Source organism: Babylonia areolata, chromosome 9 (genome assembly GCF_041734735.1).
Source record: "Babylonia areolata isolate BAREFJ2019XMU chromosome 9, ASM4173473v1, whole genome shotgun sequence".
NCBI lineage: Eukaryota > Metazoa > Mollusca > Gastropoda > Neogastropoda > Buccinidae > Babylonia > Babylonia areolata.
In genome coordinates this window covers 44,411,537-44,437,717 of record NC_134884.1, presented here as the reverse complement: position 1 = coordinate 44,437,717, position 26,181 = coordinate 44,411,537, and the positions used below count along the sequence as shown (strand labels likewise).

General features: G+C 41.3%; 1 protein-coding gene across 2 annotated transcripts in view; it reads left to right on the top strand.

Moving 5' to 3' along the window:
• The window catches only part of LOC143285515 (katanin p80 WD40 repeat-containing subunit B1-like), a 30,879-nt gene extending 6,162 nt beyond the window's left edge, over positions 1-24,717 (top strand). Inside the window, exons 3-20 of one of the 2 annotated variants that reach the window (XM_076592853.1) lie at positions 291-408; positions 2,356-2,456; positions 3,444-3,485; positions 3,866-3,949; positions 5,066-5,181; positions 5,916-5,987; positions 7,105-7,255; positions 7,805-7,858; positions 9,034-9,104; positions 9,899-9,955; positions 10,770-10,888; positions 12,462-12,512; positions 14,661-14,827; positions 16,780-16,932; positions 17,447-17,523; positions 18,832-18,906; positions 22,694-22,810; positions 24,210-24,717. In XM_076592853.1, the coding sequence (XP_076448968.1) occupies positions 291-408; positions 2,356-2,456; positions 3,444-3,485; positions 3,866-3,949; positions 5,066-5,181; positions 5,916-5,987; positions 7,105-7,255; positions 7,805-7,858; positions 9,034-9,104; positions 9,899-9,955; positions 10,770-10,888; positions 12,462-12,512; positions 14,661-14,827; positions 16,780-16,932; positions 17,447-17,523; positions 18,832-18,906; positions 22,694-22,810; positions 24,210-24,342 (1,758 nt within the window). In that variant the 3' untranslated portion in view covers positions 24,343-24,717. Of the gene's footprint in view, positions 1-290; positions 409-2,355; positions 2,457-3,443; positions 3,486-3,865; positions 3,950-5,065; positions 5,182-5,915; positions 5,988-7,104; positions 7,256-7,804; positions 7,859-9,033; positions 9,105-9,898; positions 9,956-10,769; positions 10,889-12,461; positions 12,513-14,657; positions 14,828-16,779; positions 16,933-17,446; positions 17,524-18,831; positions 18,907-22,693; positions 22,811-24,209 lie in introns of both variants that reach the window. The other variant, XM_076592852.1, reaches the window with a different exon arrangement.
• The last annotated feature ends 1,464 nt before the right edge of the window (positions 24,718-26,181 follow it).

Below are 26,181 nucleotides of genomic sequence, written 5' to 3'. Positions count from 1 at the left end.
TTTCTCAGAACTTTGCATGTCTGTCTGCGCTTTCTTTCAGTCTCTGTCTGTTGTCAGTCTCTTTCACTTTCTGTTTCAGTCTGTCTGTCTGTCTGTCTTTCTTTCTTCTTGACCAGCTCCTTTGTTATGGGCCAGATGCCTACAAATTTGTTATTGTCTCTTTGTATGTGCGTCTGTCTGTCGGTCTGTGTGTGTGTCTCTGTCACTCACTTTGTCTCTGTCTCTTTCTCTCTCTCTCTCTCAACCTTACAGTGTCAGTAAATGCCTTTCCATGGTTCATTGTTCCACAGAGCCTGTCTGGCCATACAACAACGATAGAGGCAGTGAGGTTTGGTCACGCAGAGGAGATGGTAGTTGCTGGTTCTCAGTCTGGTGCCTTGAAAGTCTGGGACTTGGAACAAGCCAAAAGTGAGTATGGAACATTCCATGTAGTTTGTGAACGGCCTTTGTTGTTCTGTTGTTTGTCTGGTAATTTCAGTTATCAATGGAAATGTTGGGTTAACTTGCACTTGGTGTGTTTATATGTGTTTACGTGTAAAAAGTGTGTGTGCATTTGAAAGTCTATCACTCTGTTCATGTGTACATGTTTGTGTGTTGAGTGTTTGAATGTTTCAATCTATACATACATACATACATACATGTATGTGTAGAGGCATCAGGGTCAAACTGGGGAGTTATCTGAGTGCTATCAAGCTGTTTTAGTGTTGATGATAAAGAACAGGCAGGGAAGAGGGGAGTGCTGGGGAGGGAGTGTGGAGGTAGGGAGTGTGGAGGTAGGGAAGGCCAGGCAGTTAATGGCAGTATGAAAAGAACATAGGGAGAGTGAGATGGGAGAGGTTTGAGCCAACATGAAGAGTGAGGGAAGAGGTTGAGGATCAGGCATAAGGTGTTGGATATCAAACAGTGATAAAAATGTCTGATTCTTGTCAATGTTCTTGACATTCTCTTTCTTTTCTCTCCCTTTTACACACATTACACAAACTCAGTCACATAATTGTGCACACGCACACACACACATACCACATGCATCCCATACACACATATGCATCCATGCATGTGCACACATGAAGATGAACACACAGGTATGCACATGTGTGCATGCACACACACACACTCACACACACTCACACACACATATACACGTGCGCACACACACACCCTCCACACACACACACACACACACACACACACACACACACACTTTTCAGTTTTTCAGTCCCCATCATCCATTCTAAAGCCCTGTTCCATTGACCTTTGGTCAGTGCTGTGCAAGTTCCATGGACAGTGTCAGGTAACAGGCAGGTGAGATGCTGCCAGAGAAAACACAGGTAATTGACAGGTCCCAGGTTTTCACTCATCAACCCTCACACCCCTCCTGCCAGTCATTTTCCCTGTGTATTTCTCCCTGCTTTCTTGTATATGAAAAAGAAAAAAAAGGTTCCTTCATTGTTCATGGTCACTTATTATTTATACTGCTGACATGGTGGTTTGTTTTTAGTCATCATGATTCGAGATAACATTATACACTGATAACTTACTTGCCAGCATTTTTATCATCTTCTGGATATTTGTTTCATTCTTTTTGAAAAACAGATTTTTGTACCACCCGTGTCTATATCCAGTTGTTTAGTTTAGAATTCATCCTCTTTCTGTCTGTCTCTGTCTGTCAGTCGGTCTGTCTCTCTCTCATTTTGTTGCTGTCTGTATCTTAGTCATGTGGTATTCTTTGGGTTTTTATCCATCATTGATATTTTACTTGTATCATGCAGGATATTTGATTTTGGCCTTTTTCCCTAGAGAAGGTGGACAGGGGGTTAAGAATGGTTTGTTTGTTTTTTTTAAACTGCACGCTATTTGTGTGAAGCCGGTCTAGGATCGTTATAAAAGGTTTTGGTGAGAGAAAATGTATGAGAAAAAGTGAGATTGGTGAATGATACTGTTTATTGCCAAGTTTCCTTGTCTTAGAAGTGTTACTGCTTGCTCTTAAGTAGTTTTTAAATCAAACACCTATACATACTACATCAGTGAGTATGCAAATGTAAAGGTGGGGCTTGGTTTTATCTTTAACTATTTTAAGCTTATTATTTTCTTTTTTAAAGTCTTATTTCGTTTTCAATTAGAACAAAGGAAAAGTACAAACCACTAAATTTGAGAGATTATTTGTTGTTGAATGTAGAGGTTGAAAAAAAAAGTGCTGTTCTTTTGGGTCTGTCCAGTTGATTGTCATGATCATTGACACATATTGCTACTAACTTTTGTAGAATAGATTTAGTCATGTATGCATTGTATTTTCTCTGTTGAATACTTTACTCACTTAAAATGTATGCAAACTGCATTATGTTTGTTGTGACTCAGTTTTACGCACACTGACGGGGCACAAGGCGGGCATCAAGAGTCTGGACTTCCATCCTTATGGCGCCTACACAGCTTCTGGCTCCATGGACTGCAATGTCAAGGTCAGTATGCCATGTCAAGGTCAGTATTGCCATGTCAGGGTCAGTATTGCAATGTCAAGGTCAGTATTGCCATGTTAGGGTCAGTATTGCAATGTAATGGTCAGTATTGCCATGTTAGGGTCAGTATTGCAATGTTAGGGTCAGTATTGCGATGTCAAGGTCAGTATTGCCATGTTAAGGTCAGTCATGCATTGGATCCCTGTGTCCACCAGACCTTGTTAGGTGAAAAAAGAAAAGTGTTCGGATGTTTATGGTTCATGTGGCTTTTTGGTAATGCTCCTGACTGTGAAGTGAGTGCCCGTGGGTTCAAGTCACACATGGAGACCCGGAGTGGTGGTTTGCGTTCTAGTCTTTCTGATGAGACAAAAGGTTTGTCGCTGGTGAAATACTGTAAAAAAAAACCCAACAAAAAACAAACAAAAAAACAACCACCACCAACAACAAAAAACAAAAAAAACCCAAGCATTTTGATAGTAAAACAAACACACTTGCAGACAGAAAAAAAGAAATATAGGTGGTGCTGCACTGAAGTGATGCGCTCTCTCAGAATTTCACTCTGAGAAAACTGTTGTAGCAATAAGTACTGCTGCTGCTGTTCTGCTCTGCTCTACTGTACTCTGCTCAACTGTACTGTACTGTACTGTACTATACTATACTAGGTGCATTTGAGTAAGTCTGAAGGCTGTATGCAGACTGTTCACGATAATTTGGACATGAGAAGAAATTACACTGTTGATATTGTTCATGTCTCAGGAAATATTACTAGCCAGAAGAAAAAAAAAAAAAAAAAAAATCATACCCAAATCTCAAACCCATACATGCACCTGTGTCAGATGTTTAAGAAAACAGAAATCTTGTTATTAGAAGGAAAAAAAAGTGTTTGGGTTATGATTATATAATTTTTCTCTTATCTGTCTTGATTTTGTAGATATTTGTTGTGAATGTTTTTTATGTCATTGACATAGTGGTTTGAATATTTTGTTGCAGCTTTGGGATATACGAAGGAAAGGCTGCATCTACACATACAAGGTACAGTTGCTTGAGTATTTTGACAGTCATAACCTTTTTCTTCTTTTATTTGTGTAAATGGCTAAGATTTTTATAGATGGCAATTATCTGTTAGAATTGTAAAAGAAATGCATATATTTGTCTGTTTTGAAATTTTTCAACATTTACATTTTCTTAAGAACTACACAACCTAGCATGATTGATACAATCTTTCTTGTCATACCCATGAGAAGGACTATACACATGCACTTTGCTTGTGAGACCACTGTGTATTCTACTACAGTTTACATACTGACATATGTCATTAAGTGCTGTGTCATCAAGGGATGTACACATATTCTGTGCAGTTTACATGTGTGATATTTTTCATGTGGTTGTTTTTGGTGTTTTGTGTTCCACAGGGCCACACAGGCTGTGTGAACTGTCTACGCTTCAGTCCTGATGGCCGGTGGATTGCTTCGGCCTCTGAAGATGGACTGGTAAAGGTACGTGAAATCTGTGTGAAAGTCACACAATGTGTGTGTGTGTGTGTGTGTGTGTGTGTGTGTTTTGACCTCTTTCCCTAAGAAATGAAGTTAAGATTGATGGTACATTGGTAGCAACTTGAAATGAAAGTTACAAGCAGAAACAATTAAGATGTGGGGCTTCTGGAAAATATCTTTGTGGTCGCAAGTACCCTTTTACAATAGTTCGAGTGGGTCTGACACTACTTTACTCTCAGAGGGTCAGTCTAATGCTACACATTCTTGTCAAATCTGACTTGCTACACTCACACGGCAGGTTTACCTTCCAGTCATAATTGTCTAGGTTTCTGAACAAGGTAGTGGTGAAGGGAAAGAACTCTGCAGCAGACAAACTTGGTGTCACACTGAAGCTCCCACACAGGATTTTCACTCATATTGTGTGTTTGTTTTAGAACTTTCTTAGACTGTCCCAGGGACCCACTCAGTGAACAAGCAGTGCATCCTATCCATTTTCAATGAGTTAGAAATGCATGTTCATACATCATGAGAATCCCTGGATGAAATAAGAAAGAAACAGATGTTTTTAGTTGTGTTTTTAGGCTTTGTATTGTATCATATTATTCTTTTATCACAGCAGATTTCTCTGTGTGAAATACAGGGAAAGTGCATTGCTGCAGTGAGAGTGACACCCATTTTTGGTACTTGTGTATTTGTTTTCTTATCAAAGTGGGATTTTCTACAGAAATTTGTCAGGGACAACCCTTTTGTTGCTGTGGGTTCTTTTATGTACACTAAATGCATGTTGCAAAGGGGACCTCAATTTATCGCCTCATCCAAATGATTAGTGTCAGACCACCACTCAGCGTCTTGTGTAGGGGGAAAAAATATTGGCGAGTGTGGGATTCTAACCAGTGCACACAGATTCTCTCACTTCCTAGTTGGACGCGTCAACTCTAGGCCAGCACCCCAAGGCATGACTGTCATTGTGGAATCAATAGGCTCCAAGCCAGAACTAAGCGTGCTGTGGGCTCAAACCTGAAGACTGGGACCACAAAATAAGTCTTGTTCACTTTAGGAACAGTATAAACTTCAGAAGACCAGAAGCGTGTTGTGTATGTATGCATGGTTGTGTTTCAGCTGTGGGACCTGACAGCAGGCAAGCTGCTGACAGACCTGAAGCTGCACCGCGGCCCAGTGAATGCTGTGGAGTTCCACCCTCATGAGTTGTTGCTGGCCTCAGGGAGCTCTGACAGGTAGCACTGCTTGCTGTTGGGATCATGTGTATAGTTCTGGATTGAACAAGTTTTGTGGGCAGTCAGATTGAATGTGTGTGCTGCATATTGTATGTGGTTGTAATGGGCCTCTGGCTGGCAATTATGGCATATATAGAGAGAGAGCATGAGCATGTGTTAGTGACAGAGAACAGACTTTCATCAGGAATTGTGTAGCAGACATCTAGACATCAACAGTTTTGTTCTTGATTAATTGTTTGTGATATGTTGCTGTACTTTCTTGTGACAACAGACATGGCCATTTTTGGCATGTAGTTTCAGAATATATGTGTAGGGCTATCATGGGTGTGGATTTGATTTTGATATTTCCTTTGTTCTTAAGCTTTGGAGTAGAAAGCATATTCAGAGTAAAAAATCTTATAATAAATTGCACAAGATACATGTACAAGTAAGCATGTACACAAAGGATGTTCCTACATTAGTATATTCTCATTGTTCATTTTCTGTCCATGGCATGGGCAAATTATAAGCTCATACTGTTTGAGTGTCAGGCTGTAATAGAAACATATCGGTGTAGGAGTGGCCTGTGTATGTGTGCTTGTGAAATGCACACACTTACTGACACATACTGGTATGCACACACATTCTTGTTTTTGCACATACAAACCATTTCATTAATGGGTATAAATGATTAGACATGCAGCCAAGTGTTGACATGATGTGTAAGATGTACATTGTTGTGCCTCCTGTGACAGGACTGTCAAGTTCTGGGACTTGGAGACGTTTCAGATGATCTCCACATCTGAAGTGGAAACCAGTCCTGTCAGGTGAGTTCGGCACAGCATAGAGTTACGGCATTGTGATTTGGGATCTCATGAATTCTGTGTGATGTTTATGTTCTTCTGTCTAATCTCTTCATTACTGTAGATCTAAGGTTTGTCCTTGATAAGTAATAAATGTTTGTTTGTTTTCAAGACAGTTTTATATGTCCAGTATATCTTTACCAATTTGTGAGTCGTTCTTTTTCTGTTTAAAAAAAAAAAGTATTATTTATATATTTATTAATGTCTTATGTATCCATCTAATGAAAGTTAAGGAGGTGGATCATGATATGGTAAGTTTTATTATACAGAGACATTTACACTTATCCATTAGACATTTTAAGTCATATTTATTCAATCAAGCTGTATGATTGATCAGTGCATGTACATATAGTTATTACATGTTGTCAGTCCAGATTTGAAAAAAGAAGTGAACAAAAAAGCTCAGGCATGACTTTCTTTTGGCTGATGTTCATATTTTACATCTTTTAATGTACAACACTAAATTCCAACAGCAACAGCAGCTGGCAGTCGGTGTTTGGCAGCGCATATGACTGTGCATCTGTGTTGGCCACAACAGTGAAAATGTCACAACACAAACAGAATGAAATTGACAGGACAACAAGAAAGACTTATGTGAAATCCTGTGGTCATGTACAGATATGTAATGCTAAATATGTGACAGATGTCTGTGTGGGTAGATAGTTAAACATTGTATGAAGTATATAAGCAAAAAAAAAGTAAGAACAAAACACAACAGACAAATAGAAAATAAAAAGAAGACGTATGGTGGACAGGAGAAAATGGATCGTCAGTGTTGACAGTGACGTTCACAGCACATTGTGTCTGTGGTGCTGCAGGACTGTGTTGTTCCACCCGGACGGCATGTGCCTGTACACACATCATCAGCGTTGACAGTGACGTTGGTGTTGTGTCTGTGGTGCTGCAGGACTGTGTTGTTCCACCTGGACAGCATGTGCCTGTACATCATCAGTGTTGACAGTGACGTTGATGTTGTGTCTGTGGTGTTGCAGGACTGTGTTGTTCCACCTGGACGGCATGTGCCTGTACACACATCATCAGTGTTGACAGTGATGTTGATGTTGTGTCTGTGGTGTTGCAGGACTGTGTTGTTCCACCCAGACGGCATGTGCCTGTACAGCGGCAGCAAGGACACCATCCGGGTGTACCACTGGGAACCCCTGGAGTTGTACGACACAGTGTCTGTGGCTTGGGGCGACGTCTGTGATATGAGCATCTCCAACACACAGCTGGTACGTCGCTGTCTGCAGTCATGCCCTTAATTCTCATTTGTTCTAGACATATTGCATCAACTGATGGTAAAGGTAAGAATAAAGATTGGAGACAAAAGGAATGTCAGTCTCATTTCAGTTGTTTAGTTTGACTGCTCACTAAAATAATGAAAGCAATGATCATACATACTTTGCAACACAACACTGTGAAACTTAATGATGTAATGCTGGAATTGGTGGTATATTATAGTATGGAACCATAACATTACTTGTGAGATACTTCTCTGCAAAAGGATTGTATTGTTTCAACAGCGTGTGAGGAGAGAGAGAGTATGTGTGTGTGTGTTGATGAAGTTAAAAGATTTTTTAAGGCAGTAATTCATTGTGCAAACATCCATAATACTTTGTCTTCTTGATTACAATGCATGCATTTGTGTGTATACAAGTGTGTGTGAGTTATTGTTTTTTTTTATAGTTTTTTCACATTTGCCCTTCAGGAGTCATTTTTCAATGTACCTGTCTGACTAAATCCCAATTTCTAAACCTTGGATTTTTTTTTTCTTTTTAAAGATCGGGGTATCCTACCACAAAACCAATGTAGCTTCATACGTGGTGGACTTGGAGGTAAGATATATGTGGAGTATGTGTGTATGCATTTACCTGTCTTTTTGTTGATCACTATGTGGATCTGATGTGTGTGTCTGTCTCTGGTGTTGCTCTGTTCCTGCTTGTCTTTTCTTTGTTTTTGACGTCTTGTTCCCTGCAACAAGGTCTTTTCTCTCCACTCAGCTTCCTCTCTCTCTAAGAATAGCTGTCTCTTGGCATCTCTCTCTCTCTCTCCTCTCTCTCTCTTAGCATAGCTCTCTTGGCATCTCTCTCTCTCTCTCTCTCTCTCTCTCTCTCTCTCTCACGCACACACACACACAGAATGGATCTCTCTCTTTTTCACATTGTGCTGATGATATTAAGATCTGAAATTCAGATGACTAGGTCAAGTCCTGTTCGAATGCTGATTCTTGTTCATTGTTTTTATGCAGTAGTACTGGATTTTTTATTTTGTGTTTAGTTTAAATTATACCGTGTTTGAAGGATATTAGCGCTAAGTTATTGTTTTTTTGTGTGTGTTTAAAGGCACAATTATTCAAAGAATATAAATTTAAAAAATAATCTTTGTGCATTTATTTTGCTGAGCAATCAAATATTGCCCTTTTTGGGGGGCGGTGGTTATTGATTGCATGGTTGATGGGAAATAAGAGATTCAACAGAAGAGAGATTGTGAGGAAAACATCAGTGACGATGTATTGTTCTGCAAATCATGAAATATGATTTTTATTCTTCAAAAATGTGGATCTGTAATATGCACAATAACATTGGTGATTCGGTGCATTTATATAAAATTTCCAAAATTGTTTCATCTACCACATGGTAGGTATCATTCCAGTGAGATTTTAACAAGCTGGAAGCTTCCCAGTCAACACTTATCATTTCAACAATTTCTGTGAAGAGCTTTTTTTTTCTTTTCTTATCACTTATACAATAAGTAAAGCTTTTTTTTCCCCTCTCTCCTTTTTTTTTTTTTTTTTTTTTTTTCACATTCAGCCATTTATGTGGTTGATTATTTGTGAGAAAGGCAATTCTTTTTTTGTTTTAACACGTGTTGCAGAATATCGGTGTAGCTTATCTTGGGACAACCAAAAAACAAAACAGAAAAAATGAGAGGGGTGAAGCGGGCGGGGGGTGGGGTGAAGAGAAAATAGATTGATTCCTTTATTTATTTCTCTCTTTTTTTCTGCGTGCAGAAAGTAGCTCCCTTGGGAGGGACGTCTGGTAGTTCCAGTGGTAACCGTCGTGAATCCGTCAACCTTTCCAAGTAAGTGGTTTTGGATGTGTTCTGTCCAAGAGATGTTTGTCTTATTTAGTCATATACATCTTCTTTTTGCCTCTGTGTCCGGATGTTTCTGTGTGTGTAAGAGTGTGGGCAAAGGATTTTGGTCAAGTTGGCAGTTAGCAGCAAGTCTTTAGTATACTTATTGATGAGCTGAAAACTGCCAGCACTGGTTGGACTGCTCGTGATCACACCTTTCAAGTGGCTTGGGTGGATGTAAGAGTTGCGTCCCTTTGGGTTTGGTTTTTGTTGTTGTTGATTTTGTTGTTGTTGTTTTGTTTTTGTTTTGATTGGCCCTTCCAGTAGTCTTCAAGCCAGTAGCGCCTCTCCCACAATGAGAGACAGAGCAAGCAGGTCAAGAATTAAAGAAAGCAGTAGTTTGATAAGAATACCTCTATCAGTTTCTGTCCCTCTTTCCTCTCTCTCTCTTGCTGTCTCTGCCTTCTCAACTTTTTTCTGTCTTTTTTTTCTGTAAGAAAGTTTTACTGGTTTGATTGATTTTTGAGACCACACTATACAAAAATTAAATCAGAACTTAACCTCATCAAATAGAAAAAAAAAAACCTTTCTTTTTATTTATTTTTATTTTCATTTTTTAAATTTTTTAAAAGATTTCTGTGGATATGAAACATGTTTGCATGGTGGAGGGTGTGGGAAATATCCTGGACATTTCATTTTTTGAAGGCACACAGTAGCATAAGAATTTAAGGCCATGGAAAATGGATATCATGAACATGCTTTGATATTGGTGCTGATAAGATTTGTGATGTGATGTGCAGCAGTCGAAAAAATTTCATAACAGAGAGACCTCCCACACAGTCAACGAAGCAAGCCAGGTGAGAAAAATCAGCTGGATATGTTTGTGAAATGAAATTGCATCGAGGGATTTATGTTTAGGTTTTATTCAATGTTTAGTAATGTGTCATCTGCACTCTTTCAGTTTTTTTGTCGACCCATGTTTCTGTTCATATGTTGTACTATATCCATTTGTGTATGCACTTGTGTGCATGTATATATGCACGCAAACATGATTTCATGTATATTCAGCATATGAGTTGTGATTTGGGGTGAGGCCTGGTTACATATGTTTGTTGGATGAGGGTTGGGCCTTGGTATCTGTGAGACTGCAAACTGTTGCATGTGCTTTGTGTGTGTGTGTTCACTTGCATACGCTGGTGTCTGTATGTGTGTGTGGGTGAGTGCAGGTTCACATTGTGTGGCCCATCTTTAGTCTTGTTTTAGTTCTGTAATATGCCCTCTACCTACCTTTCATTTTACTATTATATAGTGAAGTGAAAGATAGGCAGAGGGCACATTATTGTAATTCCTTTTTTCCCCATTGTATGTTGATGTTGCACACAAACCTAGGGTAGGCTCTCAAAGCCTGATCAACACGTTGGGTTTATGGGGAAAATCCGGCTTCTGCCCCACCCCTTTTTTTGTCCTTTTTTTCTGCAGCAGATGTGTGTAGCATTTGTTGGCCAGTCTGCATGCTTTGACACTTCCTTGTTACTGAAACTGAATCTTTTCTTTGAAAATGAAAATATCAGGTAACAGTACACTTTAGGTGTTGTTTTTTTATATATTTATTTTTATCTTTTTAAAGTATAATGCATAGAACAACAAACGCCAAGTCTTCTGTGCTTGCAGTGAACCCAAAAAGTCTGAGGAGCCAGTGGAGAAGAGTGACGATCTTGAAGACACATCTGGCGCAGACATTCAGAACCCTGCAGAGTACCGTGAACTGTTCCAGGTCAACTCCAGGCAAGGTAGGCAGAGAAAGAGAGAGGTTCACAGCATGTCTTCTTGGCTGGTCTGCCGTTTGTTTACATGTCACTTGTTTGTCTGGGCCGATGTCACATGGATATGGCTTTCACAGAAATGCGGTTTTCAAAATGATGAATCAGATTTGGACCAAGGCCTGTTCTGAAGCTGTTTCATTGTCAAGCATATCACAAGACAATATACCCACACTAAATTGTGGTCAGAAAATCTTCAGTAAGTACGATAAGATAGTGGTTGGCATGGCTGACTTGACCACGAAATAATCTTAGTGATATCCAGCTGTTTATATGTGTGGAACATGTGTTTCACACTACCTTATGGCCCAGGTTGATCACATTTTTTTTCCTTAACTTCCAGTTGTTTTGTTTTTGTTTTGTTCTTTGCTAAATCTGTGACATCGACCTAGAAGTTAATGTCTTCAATGTCTTTTTTGTTTGTTTGGGGTTGTTTTTTGTTTGTTAATTTCCATTTTTTGTATGTCAGTGTTATGCAGTAGCTGATATAGTTCATTTGTTTTAGCTTATCATGGTGCCAGACTGTTTTGTTGCTCTGTCATATATATGTAGAGAGAGAGAGAGAGAGAGAGATTTGAATTTTTTTTTTTTTTTTTAGATCACAAGCTGTTTTTGTCTCTTCAGTAATCATATGACTGTGGTTTTAATTTTTCAAATAATAGCTGCGTATTATCGTATCAAAACACAAGGGAAAACTTTCTGAATAAGAGCTAAGTCACAGCTGTTACTTTCAGCAGACGGAGTTTCCTGTGTCTGTGCACAGAGGAACCACAGAATGTTTTATTTTGATTGTGTTACAGTGACGCCTTTTTCAAATTCCATTCTAGGCTTTGTTTCTGTACTTTGTTAGAAGGAATTGTGTCCTGTGATGGGGGCACACAGTTCTGTACAACACTGCATGGACATTCTACCCCACTGTCACAGAATATTCTTTTGCATGAAAGCAGATGTTTGCAGTGTTAATACACTTCAAATTACAGATACCTACATAACAGGTTTCACAGATATATATATATATATATATATATGTATATATATATATATGGACTTTTCCTTGTGCGTAATGCATTTAATAATACTATAAAAGTGAATGTTTAATTGGTGATAGTTTGAATCGCAGCACTGTGAAAATGCTACAGTTTTATGTGAACAAGATCATAGCGGGATGAGAATTATAGATTTATTGAAATTGAAATTAACTTGAATACAGTAAATGTTGTGCAGTTGTGAACTAATCAGAGCACTGCCAGAATAAGTGCACAGGTAGTCTGTGAAACGGGGCACTACCAATATCAACATGACACAAAACATCTAACATCTAGTCATATATGTTGTAGTGTAAAAACAAATGTTTTTAGTGTGGGAAGATGTCAGGGTGGATGGAGTGTTTTTTAACTGGAAGTTGCAGTGGTTGATTGCATGTCATGTAAAAATGTTGCAGTGTGAGTGGTAGAATTGCCTTGGATTGGGTATAGCATGTGAGTGTGTGTGTCATTGTGTGTGTGTGTGTGTATGGGTCAGCTAACAGCATGACTGGTTTCAGCGCATGTGGCCCCCCAAAAGGTGGAGAAGTTCCAACCTCCGCCTGACGATGGTGAGTGCCCTGTGTCTGTGTTGTGAGCCTGGCACTGCACAAAAAGGGGAATGCTTTCTGTTTTATGGATATATATATATATATTTTTTTTTTTAGTTTTTTTTTTTTTTTTTAACTGGGGGCAGTGGTGGGGTGGTTGGTGGAGTGGTTGCCTTGTGGTTACGTGTCTGCTTATGAAGCAAGAGTTTTGAGTTTGGAATGAATCCCACACACCAGAATTTGTTCCCCCTCCTCTTGGCCTTGAGTGGTGGTCAGGACACTGGTCACTTTGATGAGACAGTAAATCAAGACCCTGGGCATAGTATGCACATTGTGCACATAAAAGAACCCATGGCCATAGGAGAGTTGTCCCTGGCAAAAATAAGTAGAAAATCCACTTTGATAGTAAAACAAATGCACTTGCAGACAGGAAACACACACACACACACACACACACACACACACACACACACACACACACACACACACACACAAAGTTAATGTAGATATGTGTACTTTTGTGTCCACACACCCATTCACAGGAACAAGTTGATATATGGGTCAGAATGGAGATCAAGATTTAGCTCTGATAGTGTTGTTTATCCAAGGCATGTTCATTTCTGTATACTGGAAATCTTGGCTATTGTGGTGTTGTTTTTGTTGTTGTTTTTTTGTTCTGGTTGTCCAAACTAATGGTTTAGGAGGTTGCTTGTTCCTGTTTTGTGTTAGCTTGTTGGAGTGGTCTGCTCAGTTGCTCCTTCATGTGTTGTCAGTGCACAGGATCACACAGAAACGTCTGAATCATTTCACCTGTTTAAGTAAAGATAATGCATACTTACAAAGCTTAAAAGCTTGTATAACTTTAAAGAAAAAGATATAATAAACAATTTTTTTTTTTTAACTTTTAAAACCCAGACCACGGGACAGACTGGTAGGAAGCTGAAATAAAAATTCCTGTCAGTTTGTGGATTGAATTTTGGGCAAAAATAAAAGGTAACCCTGCAGCACAGCTACCTTTGCTCAGAACCTTGAAGCATATGACTCCACAGTGGTTGAGCAAAGAAAAAGTAGATAATTTTCTTTTCTTTTGTTTTTCATCAAGAAAAATTATGATTATGGGGGGTGGGCGGGGGGGTGTTTGGGGGGGTGGGGGGAATCACTCCTACCCACATGAGTTTTTCAGCATGCAGAAGACAGTGCAGTGAATGTGAGACTGCATCGCCTTGCAGAGGAGGAGATGTGTGGTGCTTTTACTGTTGGTGTGGATGTCAGAAAACTATCATAGGTTGTTCTTTTTTGGTTGGTATGGACAAGCCAGAAAATCATTAGAACCTAGGTATATTTTTATTGTTGGTATGGACAAAAGAGGAAATCACTTGAACTTAGGTATGTCTTTATTGTTGGTATGGACAAAAGAGGAAATCATTAGAACCTAGGTATATTTTTATTGTTGGTGTGGACAAAAGAGGAAATCACTTGAACTTAGGTATGTCTTTATTGTTGGTATGGACAAAAGAGGAAATCATTAGAACCTAGGTATACTTTTATTGTTGGTATGGACAAAAGAGGAAATCACTTGAACTTAGGTATGTCTTTATTGTTGGTATGGACAAAAGAGGAAATCATTAGAACCTCGGTATATTTTTATTGTTGGTGTGGACAAAAGAGGAAATCATTAGAAACTAGGTGCCGGTATATTTTTTTTATTGATATGGATAAGCCAGAAAATCATTGGTATATTTTTTATTGTTGGTATGGACAAAAGAAGAAATCATTTGAACCTAGGTATATATATTTTTTTTATTGATATGGATAAGTCGGAAAATCATTGGAACCTAGGTATATTTTCATTGTTGGTATGGACAACAAAAATAAAATCATTAAAACATATGTATATTTTTATTGGACAAAATTCATTGGATCGTATGATTTATTTATTGGTATGGACAAGACAGAAGGTCATTAGAATTAAGGTGTATTTTTATAATTGGTGTGGATAACTCAGAAAATGAACAGAACCGAGGTCTCAGTCCTTTGCCATTTATCTATTTATCTATTCATTCATGCTCCACACATTTTCCAGTTTTGCCATTTATTTCTTTATCTATTCATTCATGCTCCACGTTTCCAGTTTGCATTATCTATTCATCAGCCCACATTTTCCAGCAGCCCCAGACCCTCAGCCCTTCCGTCCGCGTGCGGTGGAGCGAAAGCTGGACCCGGCCAGTCAGAACAACCGACCTCACCGGCCCGTGGAGAGATCCCCACCACCAGTACAGAAACGCTCCCCACGCCAAAATGATGAGGGGGGCATCAACGCTGAGGACTTCTTGCCTGTATGTCACTGTGGGGGGGTGAAGGGGGGGGATGTGTGTGTGTGTGTGGGGGGGGGGGGGGGTGTATGGAGAGGAGAGTGATTTCTCCTTCATTTTCTTTCCTCCCACTATCTATTTCTTCCTCACACTGGTTTGAGAAAAACGATTCCCTCCCTTGCATTGTTGTGTAACTTTCTGCCTGAAGATTATGTATAAATTTGATTTTTTCTACGTTGTCTTTGGTGGTAGGAATTAATCAGGTGGAATCAGCTGTGAGCTCATATTCAGTTTTCCTTGCTTTATGTTTAATTACTGTATATACCAGCCTTTTGCTGTAGAAACACATTCCACATTCAGATTTTGGTTTTTACACAGCTGTGGTCAGCAGGGACTGTTTTGCAAAATCCAAAGTTCTACAACTGGTTAAAATGCACAGACAGTAATTACAGAAGTTATGTCCCTTAGACTAGTGAGAGAGGGAGTTCTGGGAATGTTTTTTTATGTCTGGAAGTTATGACAGCAAAGTCAGGGGGCGTGGGGGTGAGGAGGAACACTGATGCTCCATTCCCCCACCTTCACCCCCTCCTGCCCACCCTCCACTTCCCCAACCATCTAATCATCACCAAAGATCACCAGTCTTTGAAAAAGAAAAGCCTCAGCCACCTTGCTCCCTTGTGACCCAGCTCAGTTCATAAAATCATCGCAAAATTTAATCCTGTGGATTTATAGTGAGTCTCAAAAGATATCTACAAACGAATGTGTCCCATGGATAGGTTCTGGCAAACAAAATGCCTTTTTTTTCTTTTTTGATTAAAAAGAAAAATTACTGAAATCATACACATTGTGAAAGAGCAGTGAAAAAGCAACACAGAGCAAGAAGAAAATTTCTGTCTTTCAAAGTTCCTGAGATATGTCTAAAAATGTCTGACATAAGACATGTATTTGACCTCCTTTTTTGCCAACTATGACAAACTGTATCTTGAAAAGTACTAGGTTGGTTTAAGTCATGTATGTCCCTGTGGATGAATTGTGATAGTTGATACCAGGGTGGAGTGTTGGCTTATTGGTGGTGACACATATGTTTCGGAAATAGAAAACCTGAGTGCACTGGATCAGATGCCACACTTACTCCGTATTTTCCCCCATCCACTAGACCTTGAGTAATGGTCAGAATGCTAGTCATTTGGATTAGATGATAAACCAATGCTGTTTGCAGCATGTACTTGTTGCATGTAAAAAAACAAACAACAACACAGCAACGAAAGGGTTGTCCCTGGCAAAAAGAAAGAAAAGATAAAAAAAGAAATCTGTGGTGAATTTTTAAGGCCGAAACACTTGACTCAGGGGGGCTTCTTCTCTGAAGACCAGAGTTTCTTATCACCAGTGCTGTAGTAAGTAATGATGATGGTGATATGAGTACTTATAATATAGCACCTTTTCTCAGTCAGAGACCAAGCTGTAAACGCTTTACAAACGTGGAGTCATTTGCACAGCAGGCTTCCTACCTGGGTGGGGCTGACTGACAGCTGCCATTTGGGTGCTTGTCATTCGTTTCCAGCGTCATTCAATTAAGTTTCAGTCACACACACACACTCACTCATACAGACATGTAACAGTTATGTGTATGACTGATTGTTCATTTTACCCTGCCATTTAGGCAGCCATACCTGTTTTTCGGGGTGTGCATGCTGGTTTGGTCTTGTTTCTATAATCCACCAAACTATGACATGGATTCCAGGATCTTTGACGTGCGTATTTGATCTCTGTGTGTGTATACACACAAAGGGGGTTCAGGCACTAACAGGTCTTCACATATGTTGACTTAGGAGATTGGAAAAATCTCCACCATTTCCCCACCAGGTGCCCATAACAAGATTCGAACCTGGAACCCTCAGATTGAAAGTCCAACACTTTAACCACACAGCTGCTGCGCCCATCGGCACTGTACAATAACTTAGCTGTGGATGTTGCAGAAGCAGCAGGCGGCCAGGTCACCAGGCGCGGTGTCTGAAGATGAACTGGAAGAGCTGGTCAACAAGGGACACAACCTCATGATGACCGTGCTCTCAGGCCGCAGCCGTAACCTTCAAATCATCCGTGCCATGTGGACGTCAGGCAGCACAAAGGTCAGAGTTCTCTGTGTGTGTGTGTTTAAGATTAAAGAGAGATTTTTAAAAAGGTTTTGTGATTAAAAAATGGTTTGATAACTTTGAATCACCAAAACTTTAATGAAATTGTGTTACCTTTTTTTTTTTTTTCATATTCATTGAATTATCTTCAGAAGCAAACCAGAGTGTACTGTTTCAGAAAACAGAATGTTAGAGAGGGGGAGTGGGAGGGGTATGTGAAGAGAATTAGGGAGCTGCCACTTATATTCATGTTCTTTTTGCTGAGCTGTCCAACAAAAAATGAGTGCTGTGTACTACTGGTGGTATGTGTCATATTTCTGACTGTTTATATTTTTGTTTTACTGTGCTGGTAATTCATCTCATTTTACAGGGTGTGTAGTGGTGTTGAATTTACATACAATCTTGGTGATACATGTTGTTTTTAAGGGTTGTGCAGCATGATGTGTATCTGATTTTATGGGCTATGGGTGTTGTGTGCAGTCCTACAGAGTGTACATATGTCATTTTACAGACGGCCATAGAATCTGCCATCTCTATGAATGATCCAGCGGTGCTGGTGGATATCCTGAATGTGCTCAACATGAAAACGTGAGTGTGCTTCCCTGTGTGAAACAGTGGCACTGACCACTGGGTGTTGGCTTTTTGTTGTGGTGAGACGAGGACTTGTTCATTGTGGAGATAATCCTGTCTTTATGGATCACGCAGACACATGGTGATCAGTACAGTCTGTTGACATCAGTGTGATGTGTGACTGAGCACTTGTCATTTTCTTTCCTTTTATTAATTTTCCTTGTCATACAGTCAAGCTTCAGAGTTTGTTTTTTTTTTGTTTTTTTTTTTCGCTGCTTATTTTTTTTTTAATGGGGGTGGGATGGTTCCCATGTCTGCTTGTTAGACTGACTGGCACACAACAAATAGCAAAGGGGGTTGCACGGAGTAGCAGAAAATTATAGTTAAGTTCCATAACCTGCCTCGGGAGGTTATCGGCCTAGCTACTTTCGTTTTCTCTGCATAGGCGGTTAGTGGACAGGAATCAGACCCCTGCCGGAGTCTGCACAAGTGGGCCACGGTAAGTATGTTAATTAAACGCAATTTTAATTACACATACTTAACAGTGACCCAACTAGTGCAGACTCCGGCAGGGGTCTGACATTCCTGTCCTGTGCAAACTACTATCCGCCTATGCGGAGAAAATGAAAGCAACTACTGCCGATAACCTCCGGAAGTAGGTAACCTCCCCTTTGAATTATAGGAAGAAAATTTCCTTTAAGTTCCGTAGACACTGGTTAGTATATGGGTTTGGTTGGTTGGTTGGTTTGCTTGTCTATTTCCCCAGAATTTGGGACATTTTGTTTTCTGTATATTTGATTGATAATGAATGATGAATGGGGTGAAGATGGTGCTATGGGGGTCTATTAAGTTTTGTGACTACATGACAAGGCTGTACTCTCATGATGTATCCTGACATCAGCCACACTTAGAGATACGACACCTTCAGTGTTGGTCAGGGAATTTTAGCAACACTGAGTGGATGAACTTCGACTGTGGTCCCAGTCTTCCTCACTGTGGTCCTCACTGTGGTCCCAGTCTTCCTCACTGTGGTCCTCACTGTGGTCCCAGTCTTCCTCACTGTGGTCCCAGTCTTCCTCACTGTGGTCCTGTGGTCCCAGTCTTCCTCACTGTGGTCCTCACTGTGGTCCCAGTCTTCCTCACTGTGGTCCCAGTCTTCCTCACTGTGGTCCTCACTGTGGTCCCAGTCTTCCTCACTGTGGTCCCAGTCTTCCTCACTGTGGTCCCAGTCTTCCTCACTGAGCCCATAGCATCTGGATAGTGTGTTGGTAGAACGAGGAGTTTACCAATCACATGCTTGAGGTGTGTGGTATGTTTGTGTTACAGGTCTCTGTGGAACCTGGACCTGTGCACTGTACTGCTGCCACAGCTGAAAGAACTGCTCAGCAGCAAGTATGACTGGTGAGTAACTGGGTCTGTGTTGTGATTGATAGTGTGGACAGTGGTCTGTGTTGTGATTGATAGCATGGACTGTGGTCTGTGTTGTGATTGATCAGCATGGACAGTAGTCTGTGTTGTGATTGATAGCATGGACAGTAGTCTGTGTTGTGATTGATAGCATGGACAGTTGTCTGTGTTGTGATTGATAGCATGGACAGTGATCTGTGTTGAGATTGATCAGCATGGACAGTGATCTGTGTTGAGATTGATCAGCATGGACAGTGGTCTGTGTTGTGATTGATCAGCATGGACAGTGGTCTGTGTTGTGATTGATAGCATGGACAGTGGTCTGTGTTGTGATTGATCAGCATGGACAGTGGTCTGTGTTGTGATTGATCAGCATGGACAGTGGTCTGTGTTGTGATTGACAGTGGTTTGTGTTGTGATTGATCAGCATGGACAGTGGTCTGTGTTGAGATTGATCAGCATGGACAGTGGTCTGTGTTGTGATTGATCAGCATGGACAGTGATCTGTGTTGAGATTGATCAGCATGGACAGTGGTCTGTGTTGTGATTGATCAGCATGGACAGTGGTCTGTGTTGTGATTGATCAGCATGGACAGTGGTCTGTGTTGTGATTGATCAGCATGGACAGTGGTCTGTGTTGTGATTGATCAGCATGGACAGTGGTCTGTGTTGTGATTGATCAGCATGGACAGTGGTCTGTGTTGTGATTGACAGTGGTTTGTGTTGTGATTGATCAGCATGGACAGTGGTCTGTGTTGAGATTGATCAGCATGGACAGTGGTCTGTGTTGTGATTGACAGTGGTTTGTGTTGTGATTGATCAGCATGGACAGTGGTCTGTGTTGTGATTGATAGCATGGACAGTGGTCTGTGTTGTGATTGATCAGCATGGACAGTGGTCTGTGTTGTGATTGATCAGCATGGACAGTGGTTTGTGTTGTGATTGATCAGCATGGACAGTGGTCTGTGTTGTGATTGATCAGCATGGACAGTGGTCTGTGTTGAGATTGATCAGCATGGACAGTGGTCTGTGTTGTGATTGACAGTGGTTTGTGTTGTGATTGATCAGCATGGACAGTGGTCTGTGTTGTGATTGATAGCATGGACAGTGGTCTGTGTTGTGATTGATCAGCATGGACAGTGGTCTGTGTTGTGATTGATCAGCATGGACAGTGGTTTGTGTTGTGATTGATCAGCATGGACAGTGGTCTGTGTTGTGATTGATAGCATGGACAGTGGTCTGTGTTGTGATTGATCAGCATGGACAGTGGTCTGTGTTGTGATTGATCAGCATGGACAGTGGTCTGTGTTGTGATTGATCAGCATAGACAGTTTCCATTCTGTCTTGTCAAGACACATTCATACACACTCCTCCTCCCAACACCCCACCCTGCCCACACCCCATCACTGGAATTTCCAATATCTCTTGGTAATTTTTTAAGCTTTTTTTTTTTTTTCTTCTAAGACAGTTTTGACTGGTAGACTCTGCTAACATTTTTGAATGTGAAAATGCATCCTGGTTAAATCAAACAGACAAAAATGGATCATATTGAAAACATTCTTACTTGTGACTGTTTTACAACAATTTATGCTTTCAGAATGAATCAAACTTTAAAATCACATTACTTACTGTCATTTATTTATTCACATTATCATGTTGTAACAGGCTACATGACAGGAATACAGACACAATACATGTCGCCATGAACATTTTAGCAGTTGACTGTTACTGGATGATATTGATATCCCACATGGGTGTTAGCATTCCTTTTTGACACATTGAGCCCACCTCTGAAGTATAGTGAATGAATAAACAGAAAATAGAAAACAGTGACAGTGATGAAACATGTGACAGAAATGAGGAACCAAGAGAGAAAAGTAGATATTCAGTGTATTGCTTGAGTAAATTGAGTTGCAAACCTCTGGCACACACTACCGTTTGATTTTAAAACAGTATCACCTACTAACACTTTAAGAAATCTCCTGAACACACATTAAAAAGTTTTAGCAAAATACTTTTTGCTGTTGATGACTGATTTGTAATCTGATAGAATGCGCACATGCAGTTTGCACAACTTGTAAATTAAAGCATTTCGTTAGATAGGATTTTCATAAGGTGTGAGGCTTAGGCTTCAGACAGTCCCATTACTACTACATTTACTGTAAAGTACCTTGTAAGTGCCCACACCCATTTAGTACAGATTTCACCTAAAGATTGGGGGGTGGGCATTTGCTGGGTGTTTTGCCCATTGCAGGAGCCCGTTCCCATCCTAAGTTTCGCCACACAGCTCTGGCTGGGCTGGCAGTGAGAACAAATCAGCTCTGGCTGGGCTGGCAGTGAGAACAAATCAGCTCTGGCTGGGCTGGCAGTGAGAACAAATCGCTAGCTACTGAAACAAGACAGTGTGTCATGGAGTGATGTCATGTTCTCACTGGGTTTTTCCAGGATGCATCACCATCCCGTGCAGGCGTTGTATTCTTTAGATCTGAATCTGCACAGTTTTGTAATGCAGCATGATGACAGCTAGTAGACTGAATTATCATTAGTATATGATAAACTTCTCTCTTTTTTTTTTTCAAAGTTGGAGGGGGGTGGGATTTACCCTGTGCAGTTTGTAACGCCATATGGGGGGTGGGCAGCAAGATGCAGAGCATTTACAAGGTATACATCCTGAGTGGTGCAGAGCATTTACAAGGTATACATCCTGAGTGGTGCAGAGCATTTACAAGGTATACATGCTGAGTGGTGCAGAGCATTTACAAGGCATACATCCAGAGTGGTGCAGAGCATTTACAAGGTATACATCCTGAGTGGTGCAGAGCATTTACAAGGTATACATGCTGAGTGGTGCAGAGCATTTACAAGGTATACATGCTGAGTGGTGCAGAGCATTTACAAGGTATACATGCTGAGTGGTGCAGAGCATTTACAAGGTATACATGCTGAGTGGTGCAGATTATTTACAAGGTATACATCCAGAGTGGTGCAGAGCATTTACAAGGTATACATCCTGAGTGGTGCAGAGCATTTACAAGGTATACATCCTGAGTGGTGCAGAGCATTTACAAGGTATACATGCTGAGTGGTGCAGAGCATTTACAAGGTATACATCCAGAGTGGTGCAGAGCATTTACAAGGTATACATCCAGAGTGGTGCAGAGCATTTACAAGGTATACATCCTGAGTGGTGCAGAGCATTTACAAGGTATACATGCTGAGTGGTGCAGAGCATTTACAAGGTATACATCCTGAGTGGTGCAGAGCATTTACAAGGTATACATCCTGAGTGGTGCAGAGCATTTACAAGGTATACATGCTGAGTGGTGCAGAGCATTTACAAGGTATACATGCAGAGTGGTGCAGAGCATTTACAAGGTATACATCCTGAGTGGTGCAGAGCATTTACAAGGTATACATCCTGAGTGGTGCAGAGCATTTACAAGGTATACATGCTGAGTGGTGCAGAGCATTTACAAGGTATACATGCTGAGTGGTGCAGAGCATTTACAAGGTATACATGCTGACTGGTGCAGAGCATTTACAAGGCATACATCCTGAGTGGTGCAGAGCATTTACAAGGTATACATCCTGAGTGGTGCAGAGCATTTACAAGGTATACATGCTGAGTGGTGCAGAGCATTTACAAGGTATACATCCTGAGTGGTGCAGAGCATTTACAAGGTATACATCCTGAGTGGTGCAGAGCATTTACAAGGTATACATCCTGAGTGGTGCAGAGCATTTACAAGGTATACATCCTGAGTGGTGTGATGTGTGACAGCTACGTGACGGCAGCGGGTCAGTCGGTGAAGCTGGTGATGCGGAACCTGGGGCAGACCATCAAGTCCAACGTGTCCTCCACTCCCAGCATCGGGGTGGACATCTCCCGGGAGGAAAGGTGAGGCACACACTGCTCTGTGCTGTATCTGTTGTCTACACACACTGTGCTCTGTGCTGCATCTGTTGTCTGCACACACTGTGCTCTGTGCTGTGTCTGTTGTCTGCACACACTGTGCTGTGTCTGTTGTCTGCACACACTGTGCTCTGTGCTGTGTCTGTTGTCTGCACACACTGTGCTCTGTGCTGTGTCTGTTGTCTGCACACACTGTGCTCTGTGCTGTGTCTGTTGTCTGCACACACTGTGCTCTGTGCTGTGTCTGTTGTCTGCACACACTGTGCTCTGTTCTGTGTCTGTTGTCTACACACACTGTGCTGTGTCTGTTGTCTGCACACACTGTGCTCTGTGCTGTGTCTGTTGTCTGCACACACTGCTCTGTGCTGTGTCTGTTGTCTGCACACACTGTGCTCTGTTCTGTGTCTGTTGTCTGCACACACTGTGCTCTGTGCTGTGTCTGTTGTCTGCACACACTGTGCTCTGTGCTGTGTCTGTTGTCTACACACACTGTGCTCTGTGCTGTGTCTGTTGTCTGCAAACACTGCTCTGTGCTGTGTCTGTTGTCTGCACACACTGCTCTGTGCTGTGTCTGTTGTCTGCACACACTGTGCTGTGTCTGTTGTCTGCACACACTGTGCTCTGTGCTGTGTCTGTTGTCTGCACACACTGTGCTCTGTGCTGTGTCTGTTGTCTGCACACACTGTGCTCTGTGCTGTGTCTGTTGTCTGCACACACTGTGCTCTGTGCTGTGTCTGTTGTCTGCACACACTGTGCTGTGTGCTGCATCTGCCTTGTAACTGAGACGGAACTGGATACCATTGTTGAACACGCACTGTTCACGTGAACCAGTCACTGTGTAAATAACGCTGCTGCTTGCAAGCACAGCAACACACACTGCACTTGTTGGTCACAGTGGAGAGTGGAAAGGTCTGTTATATTCTTAACTTATAAGGTCATTATGCAGTTAAGTTGCCGCTCCAAAAATTCAAACCTATCTAAGGCCCAGTTCGGAGTCCTTTGTCTGAAACAGTTTTGAACAGTAGGGTCCCAGTCAGGGCCCTTCGTCCAGAGTGAGTTCAGCAGTGCTTTCTTAGTATGGTAGATCTCTGTATGGTAAGTGTGCTCACTGATGATCGTATGCTTTGACATTTGTGCAGATAAAGGTTTCTGGTTGTGTATTTCTGTACCTTTATTTCCCATTGAGTAAGTTTGAAAGTGTCAACCAGCACTGGCTGGAAGTTATGTCCACTGGTTGGAGGGAAAATGACTGTGCCTTTCTTGCAGTATTGGTATTGTTTTGTGAACAATGCATGACAAAATGAATGTGTGTTTGATTCATAATGACAATCATATTTATTTGTCTTGAAAAAGATAAATAAGTGGAGTTGTAAACTGTGTGCAGGCAAAAGAAGTGCACACGTTGCTACAGCGTACTGATGGATATCCGCAGCATGATGGAGAAGCGAACCAGTGCCACGGGGCCCCTGGCCAACCTGTACAAAGAGATCCTCTTGCTCATCTCCACCCTGGACTAGTGCCACCCACCTCCCCCCTCCACTCCACCCCACATGGCTGTGGGCTCTACCATGTCTTGTGCAGCACGATCACACTGGGTCCTCTGTCAGGCTTCACACACAGCATACAGAGTTGTGTCACCTGGTGGGGTGGGGGCTTTAGGGGTGGATCTAACACAGCTGTCACTATGTACATGAACATGAAGGAAGATGCGGAGGTGAGACTGCCTCAGAAAGGTGTGGTGATAAAGCACACACACACACACACAGAACAGATTTATAAGCGGTGTAGGATGAAATGTGAAGCCAACACAAAACGTTGTGATAAGAGAGGACCAAGTAGTGCAGGAAGCCTGAGGATGGTCAGGGCCTTGATGTGATGTGGATGATGTAACCTTGATGTGATGTGGATGATGTGTGGGGTGGGCAGTGAAGTGTGAATAGCAAACTGTGACATCACAGAGGGTTGTGAGGGCCGGGGGGGGTCAGCACGGGTGTCAGCCATACGTCATGACAGCCGTGTGACAAACAGTTCTACATCCTGACATGCCTTCATCATGGATCACTCTGACACCTGCAGCATGATCATGTGTCATTCATCTCTGAACCCTCGGTGGATTTCTGTGGGTTGTGTGGTGTGATGTGTGTGCTGCTGCTGCCGCTGAAATCACCCTCATACCCAGACGTCCATGACGCCAGTATGCAAACTGGGCCCAAGAGGTGGGGCAGAGGAAATCATGCATGACTTGAAACCTTTCTTCAGGAATACAGTGCAGTTTGTCCGTTCAGCGAACAGCTGGAAAACATTGGAGCTACCAGTGAGAATGTGTTGTCTGATTGGAATGTACCATAGCTTTGTGAACAAATGTAGACTGACATATCACATGGTCAGGTGATCAGAGAGGCAATTTCTGCTGCCATGGCTTTCTTGCTGGTGCCAGAAACTTGGTCAGGGACATGTTGTGACCCTTCTTGCAGTGTGCACTTTCTCTCTGGTATTAATAATAATATCCCTTCAGGGGAAAGAAAAAAAAAAGATAGCTATGATGTGTTGGATGTGGAATTTAGGGCATGTCCAGATGTGGTTGTCTCTCTTCCCACAGAACTATTGATACGGTGCTGGTGAAGAAGGAGGGGAAAGAACAACACCTTGGTTTTTTGTTTTCTTTTCTTTTCTTTTAATTTGCTTTCCACTAGCACCTTCACCCTCCTCTTGGTCAGTTGTGCTTGGGTAATCGTTTCTTTACATCCCTGACTTTGCAGGTCTTGTCAGAAATGTGGGTGGGTGGGAAATCTAGGGCGGTTGTGTTCTTTTAAGAGTTTGTTTTTTAATCAGCTATCTCTGTGCATATGTATGTTCTTCAACTCTCACTCTTTTTTTGTTTATGAGTGTATATGTGTGTGCACAGGAAGAGGAAGGGTGAATTCTGCAAGCATTTAATGTGTTCTTTTGTTCTGTATTTCTCTTGTCTTTGAATTTATTGAACTTGGTACATTCTTGGAACTGATCATCATTTGATTTCTTCTGCTGTTCAGAGTTTTTATACTTACAAGTGTTCAGATGAGCAGGGAAGTTGAATTAAAGATGATTACATGGATTTCTCTGAATCGGTTGTACCGGACAGTGTACAGGTGTGTTGGGATTTGAAAAATTTGTACATTGTGTGCGTGATGCTCTTGAGGTTGAAGTGTGTCTAGAGTTGTGTTGGATGTATGCTGTATTCCAGGTTTGACACAAGGGTGCATAACCGACGTTTGTGCATTGCATGTATTCTGCACTTGTGCATTATGTGTTTGAAGTCTGTGTTGCTGACAGTATATAACTTAAGCATGGCCTGTGGAATTTCTATCTCATAGAAA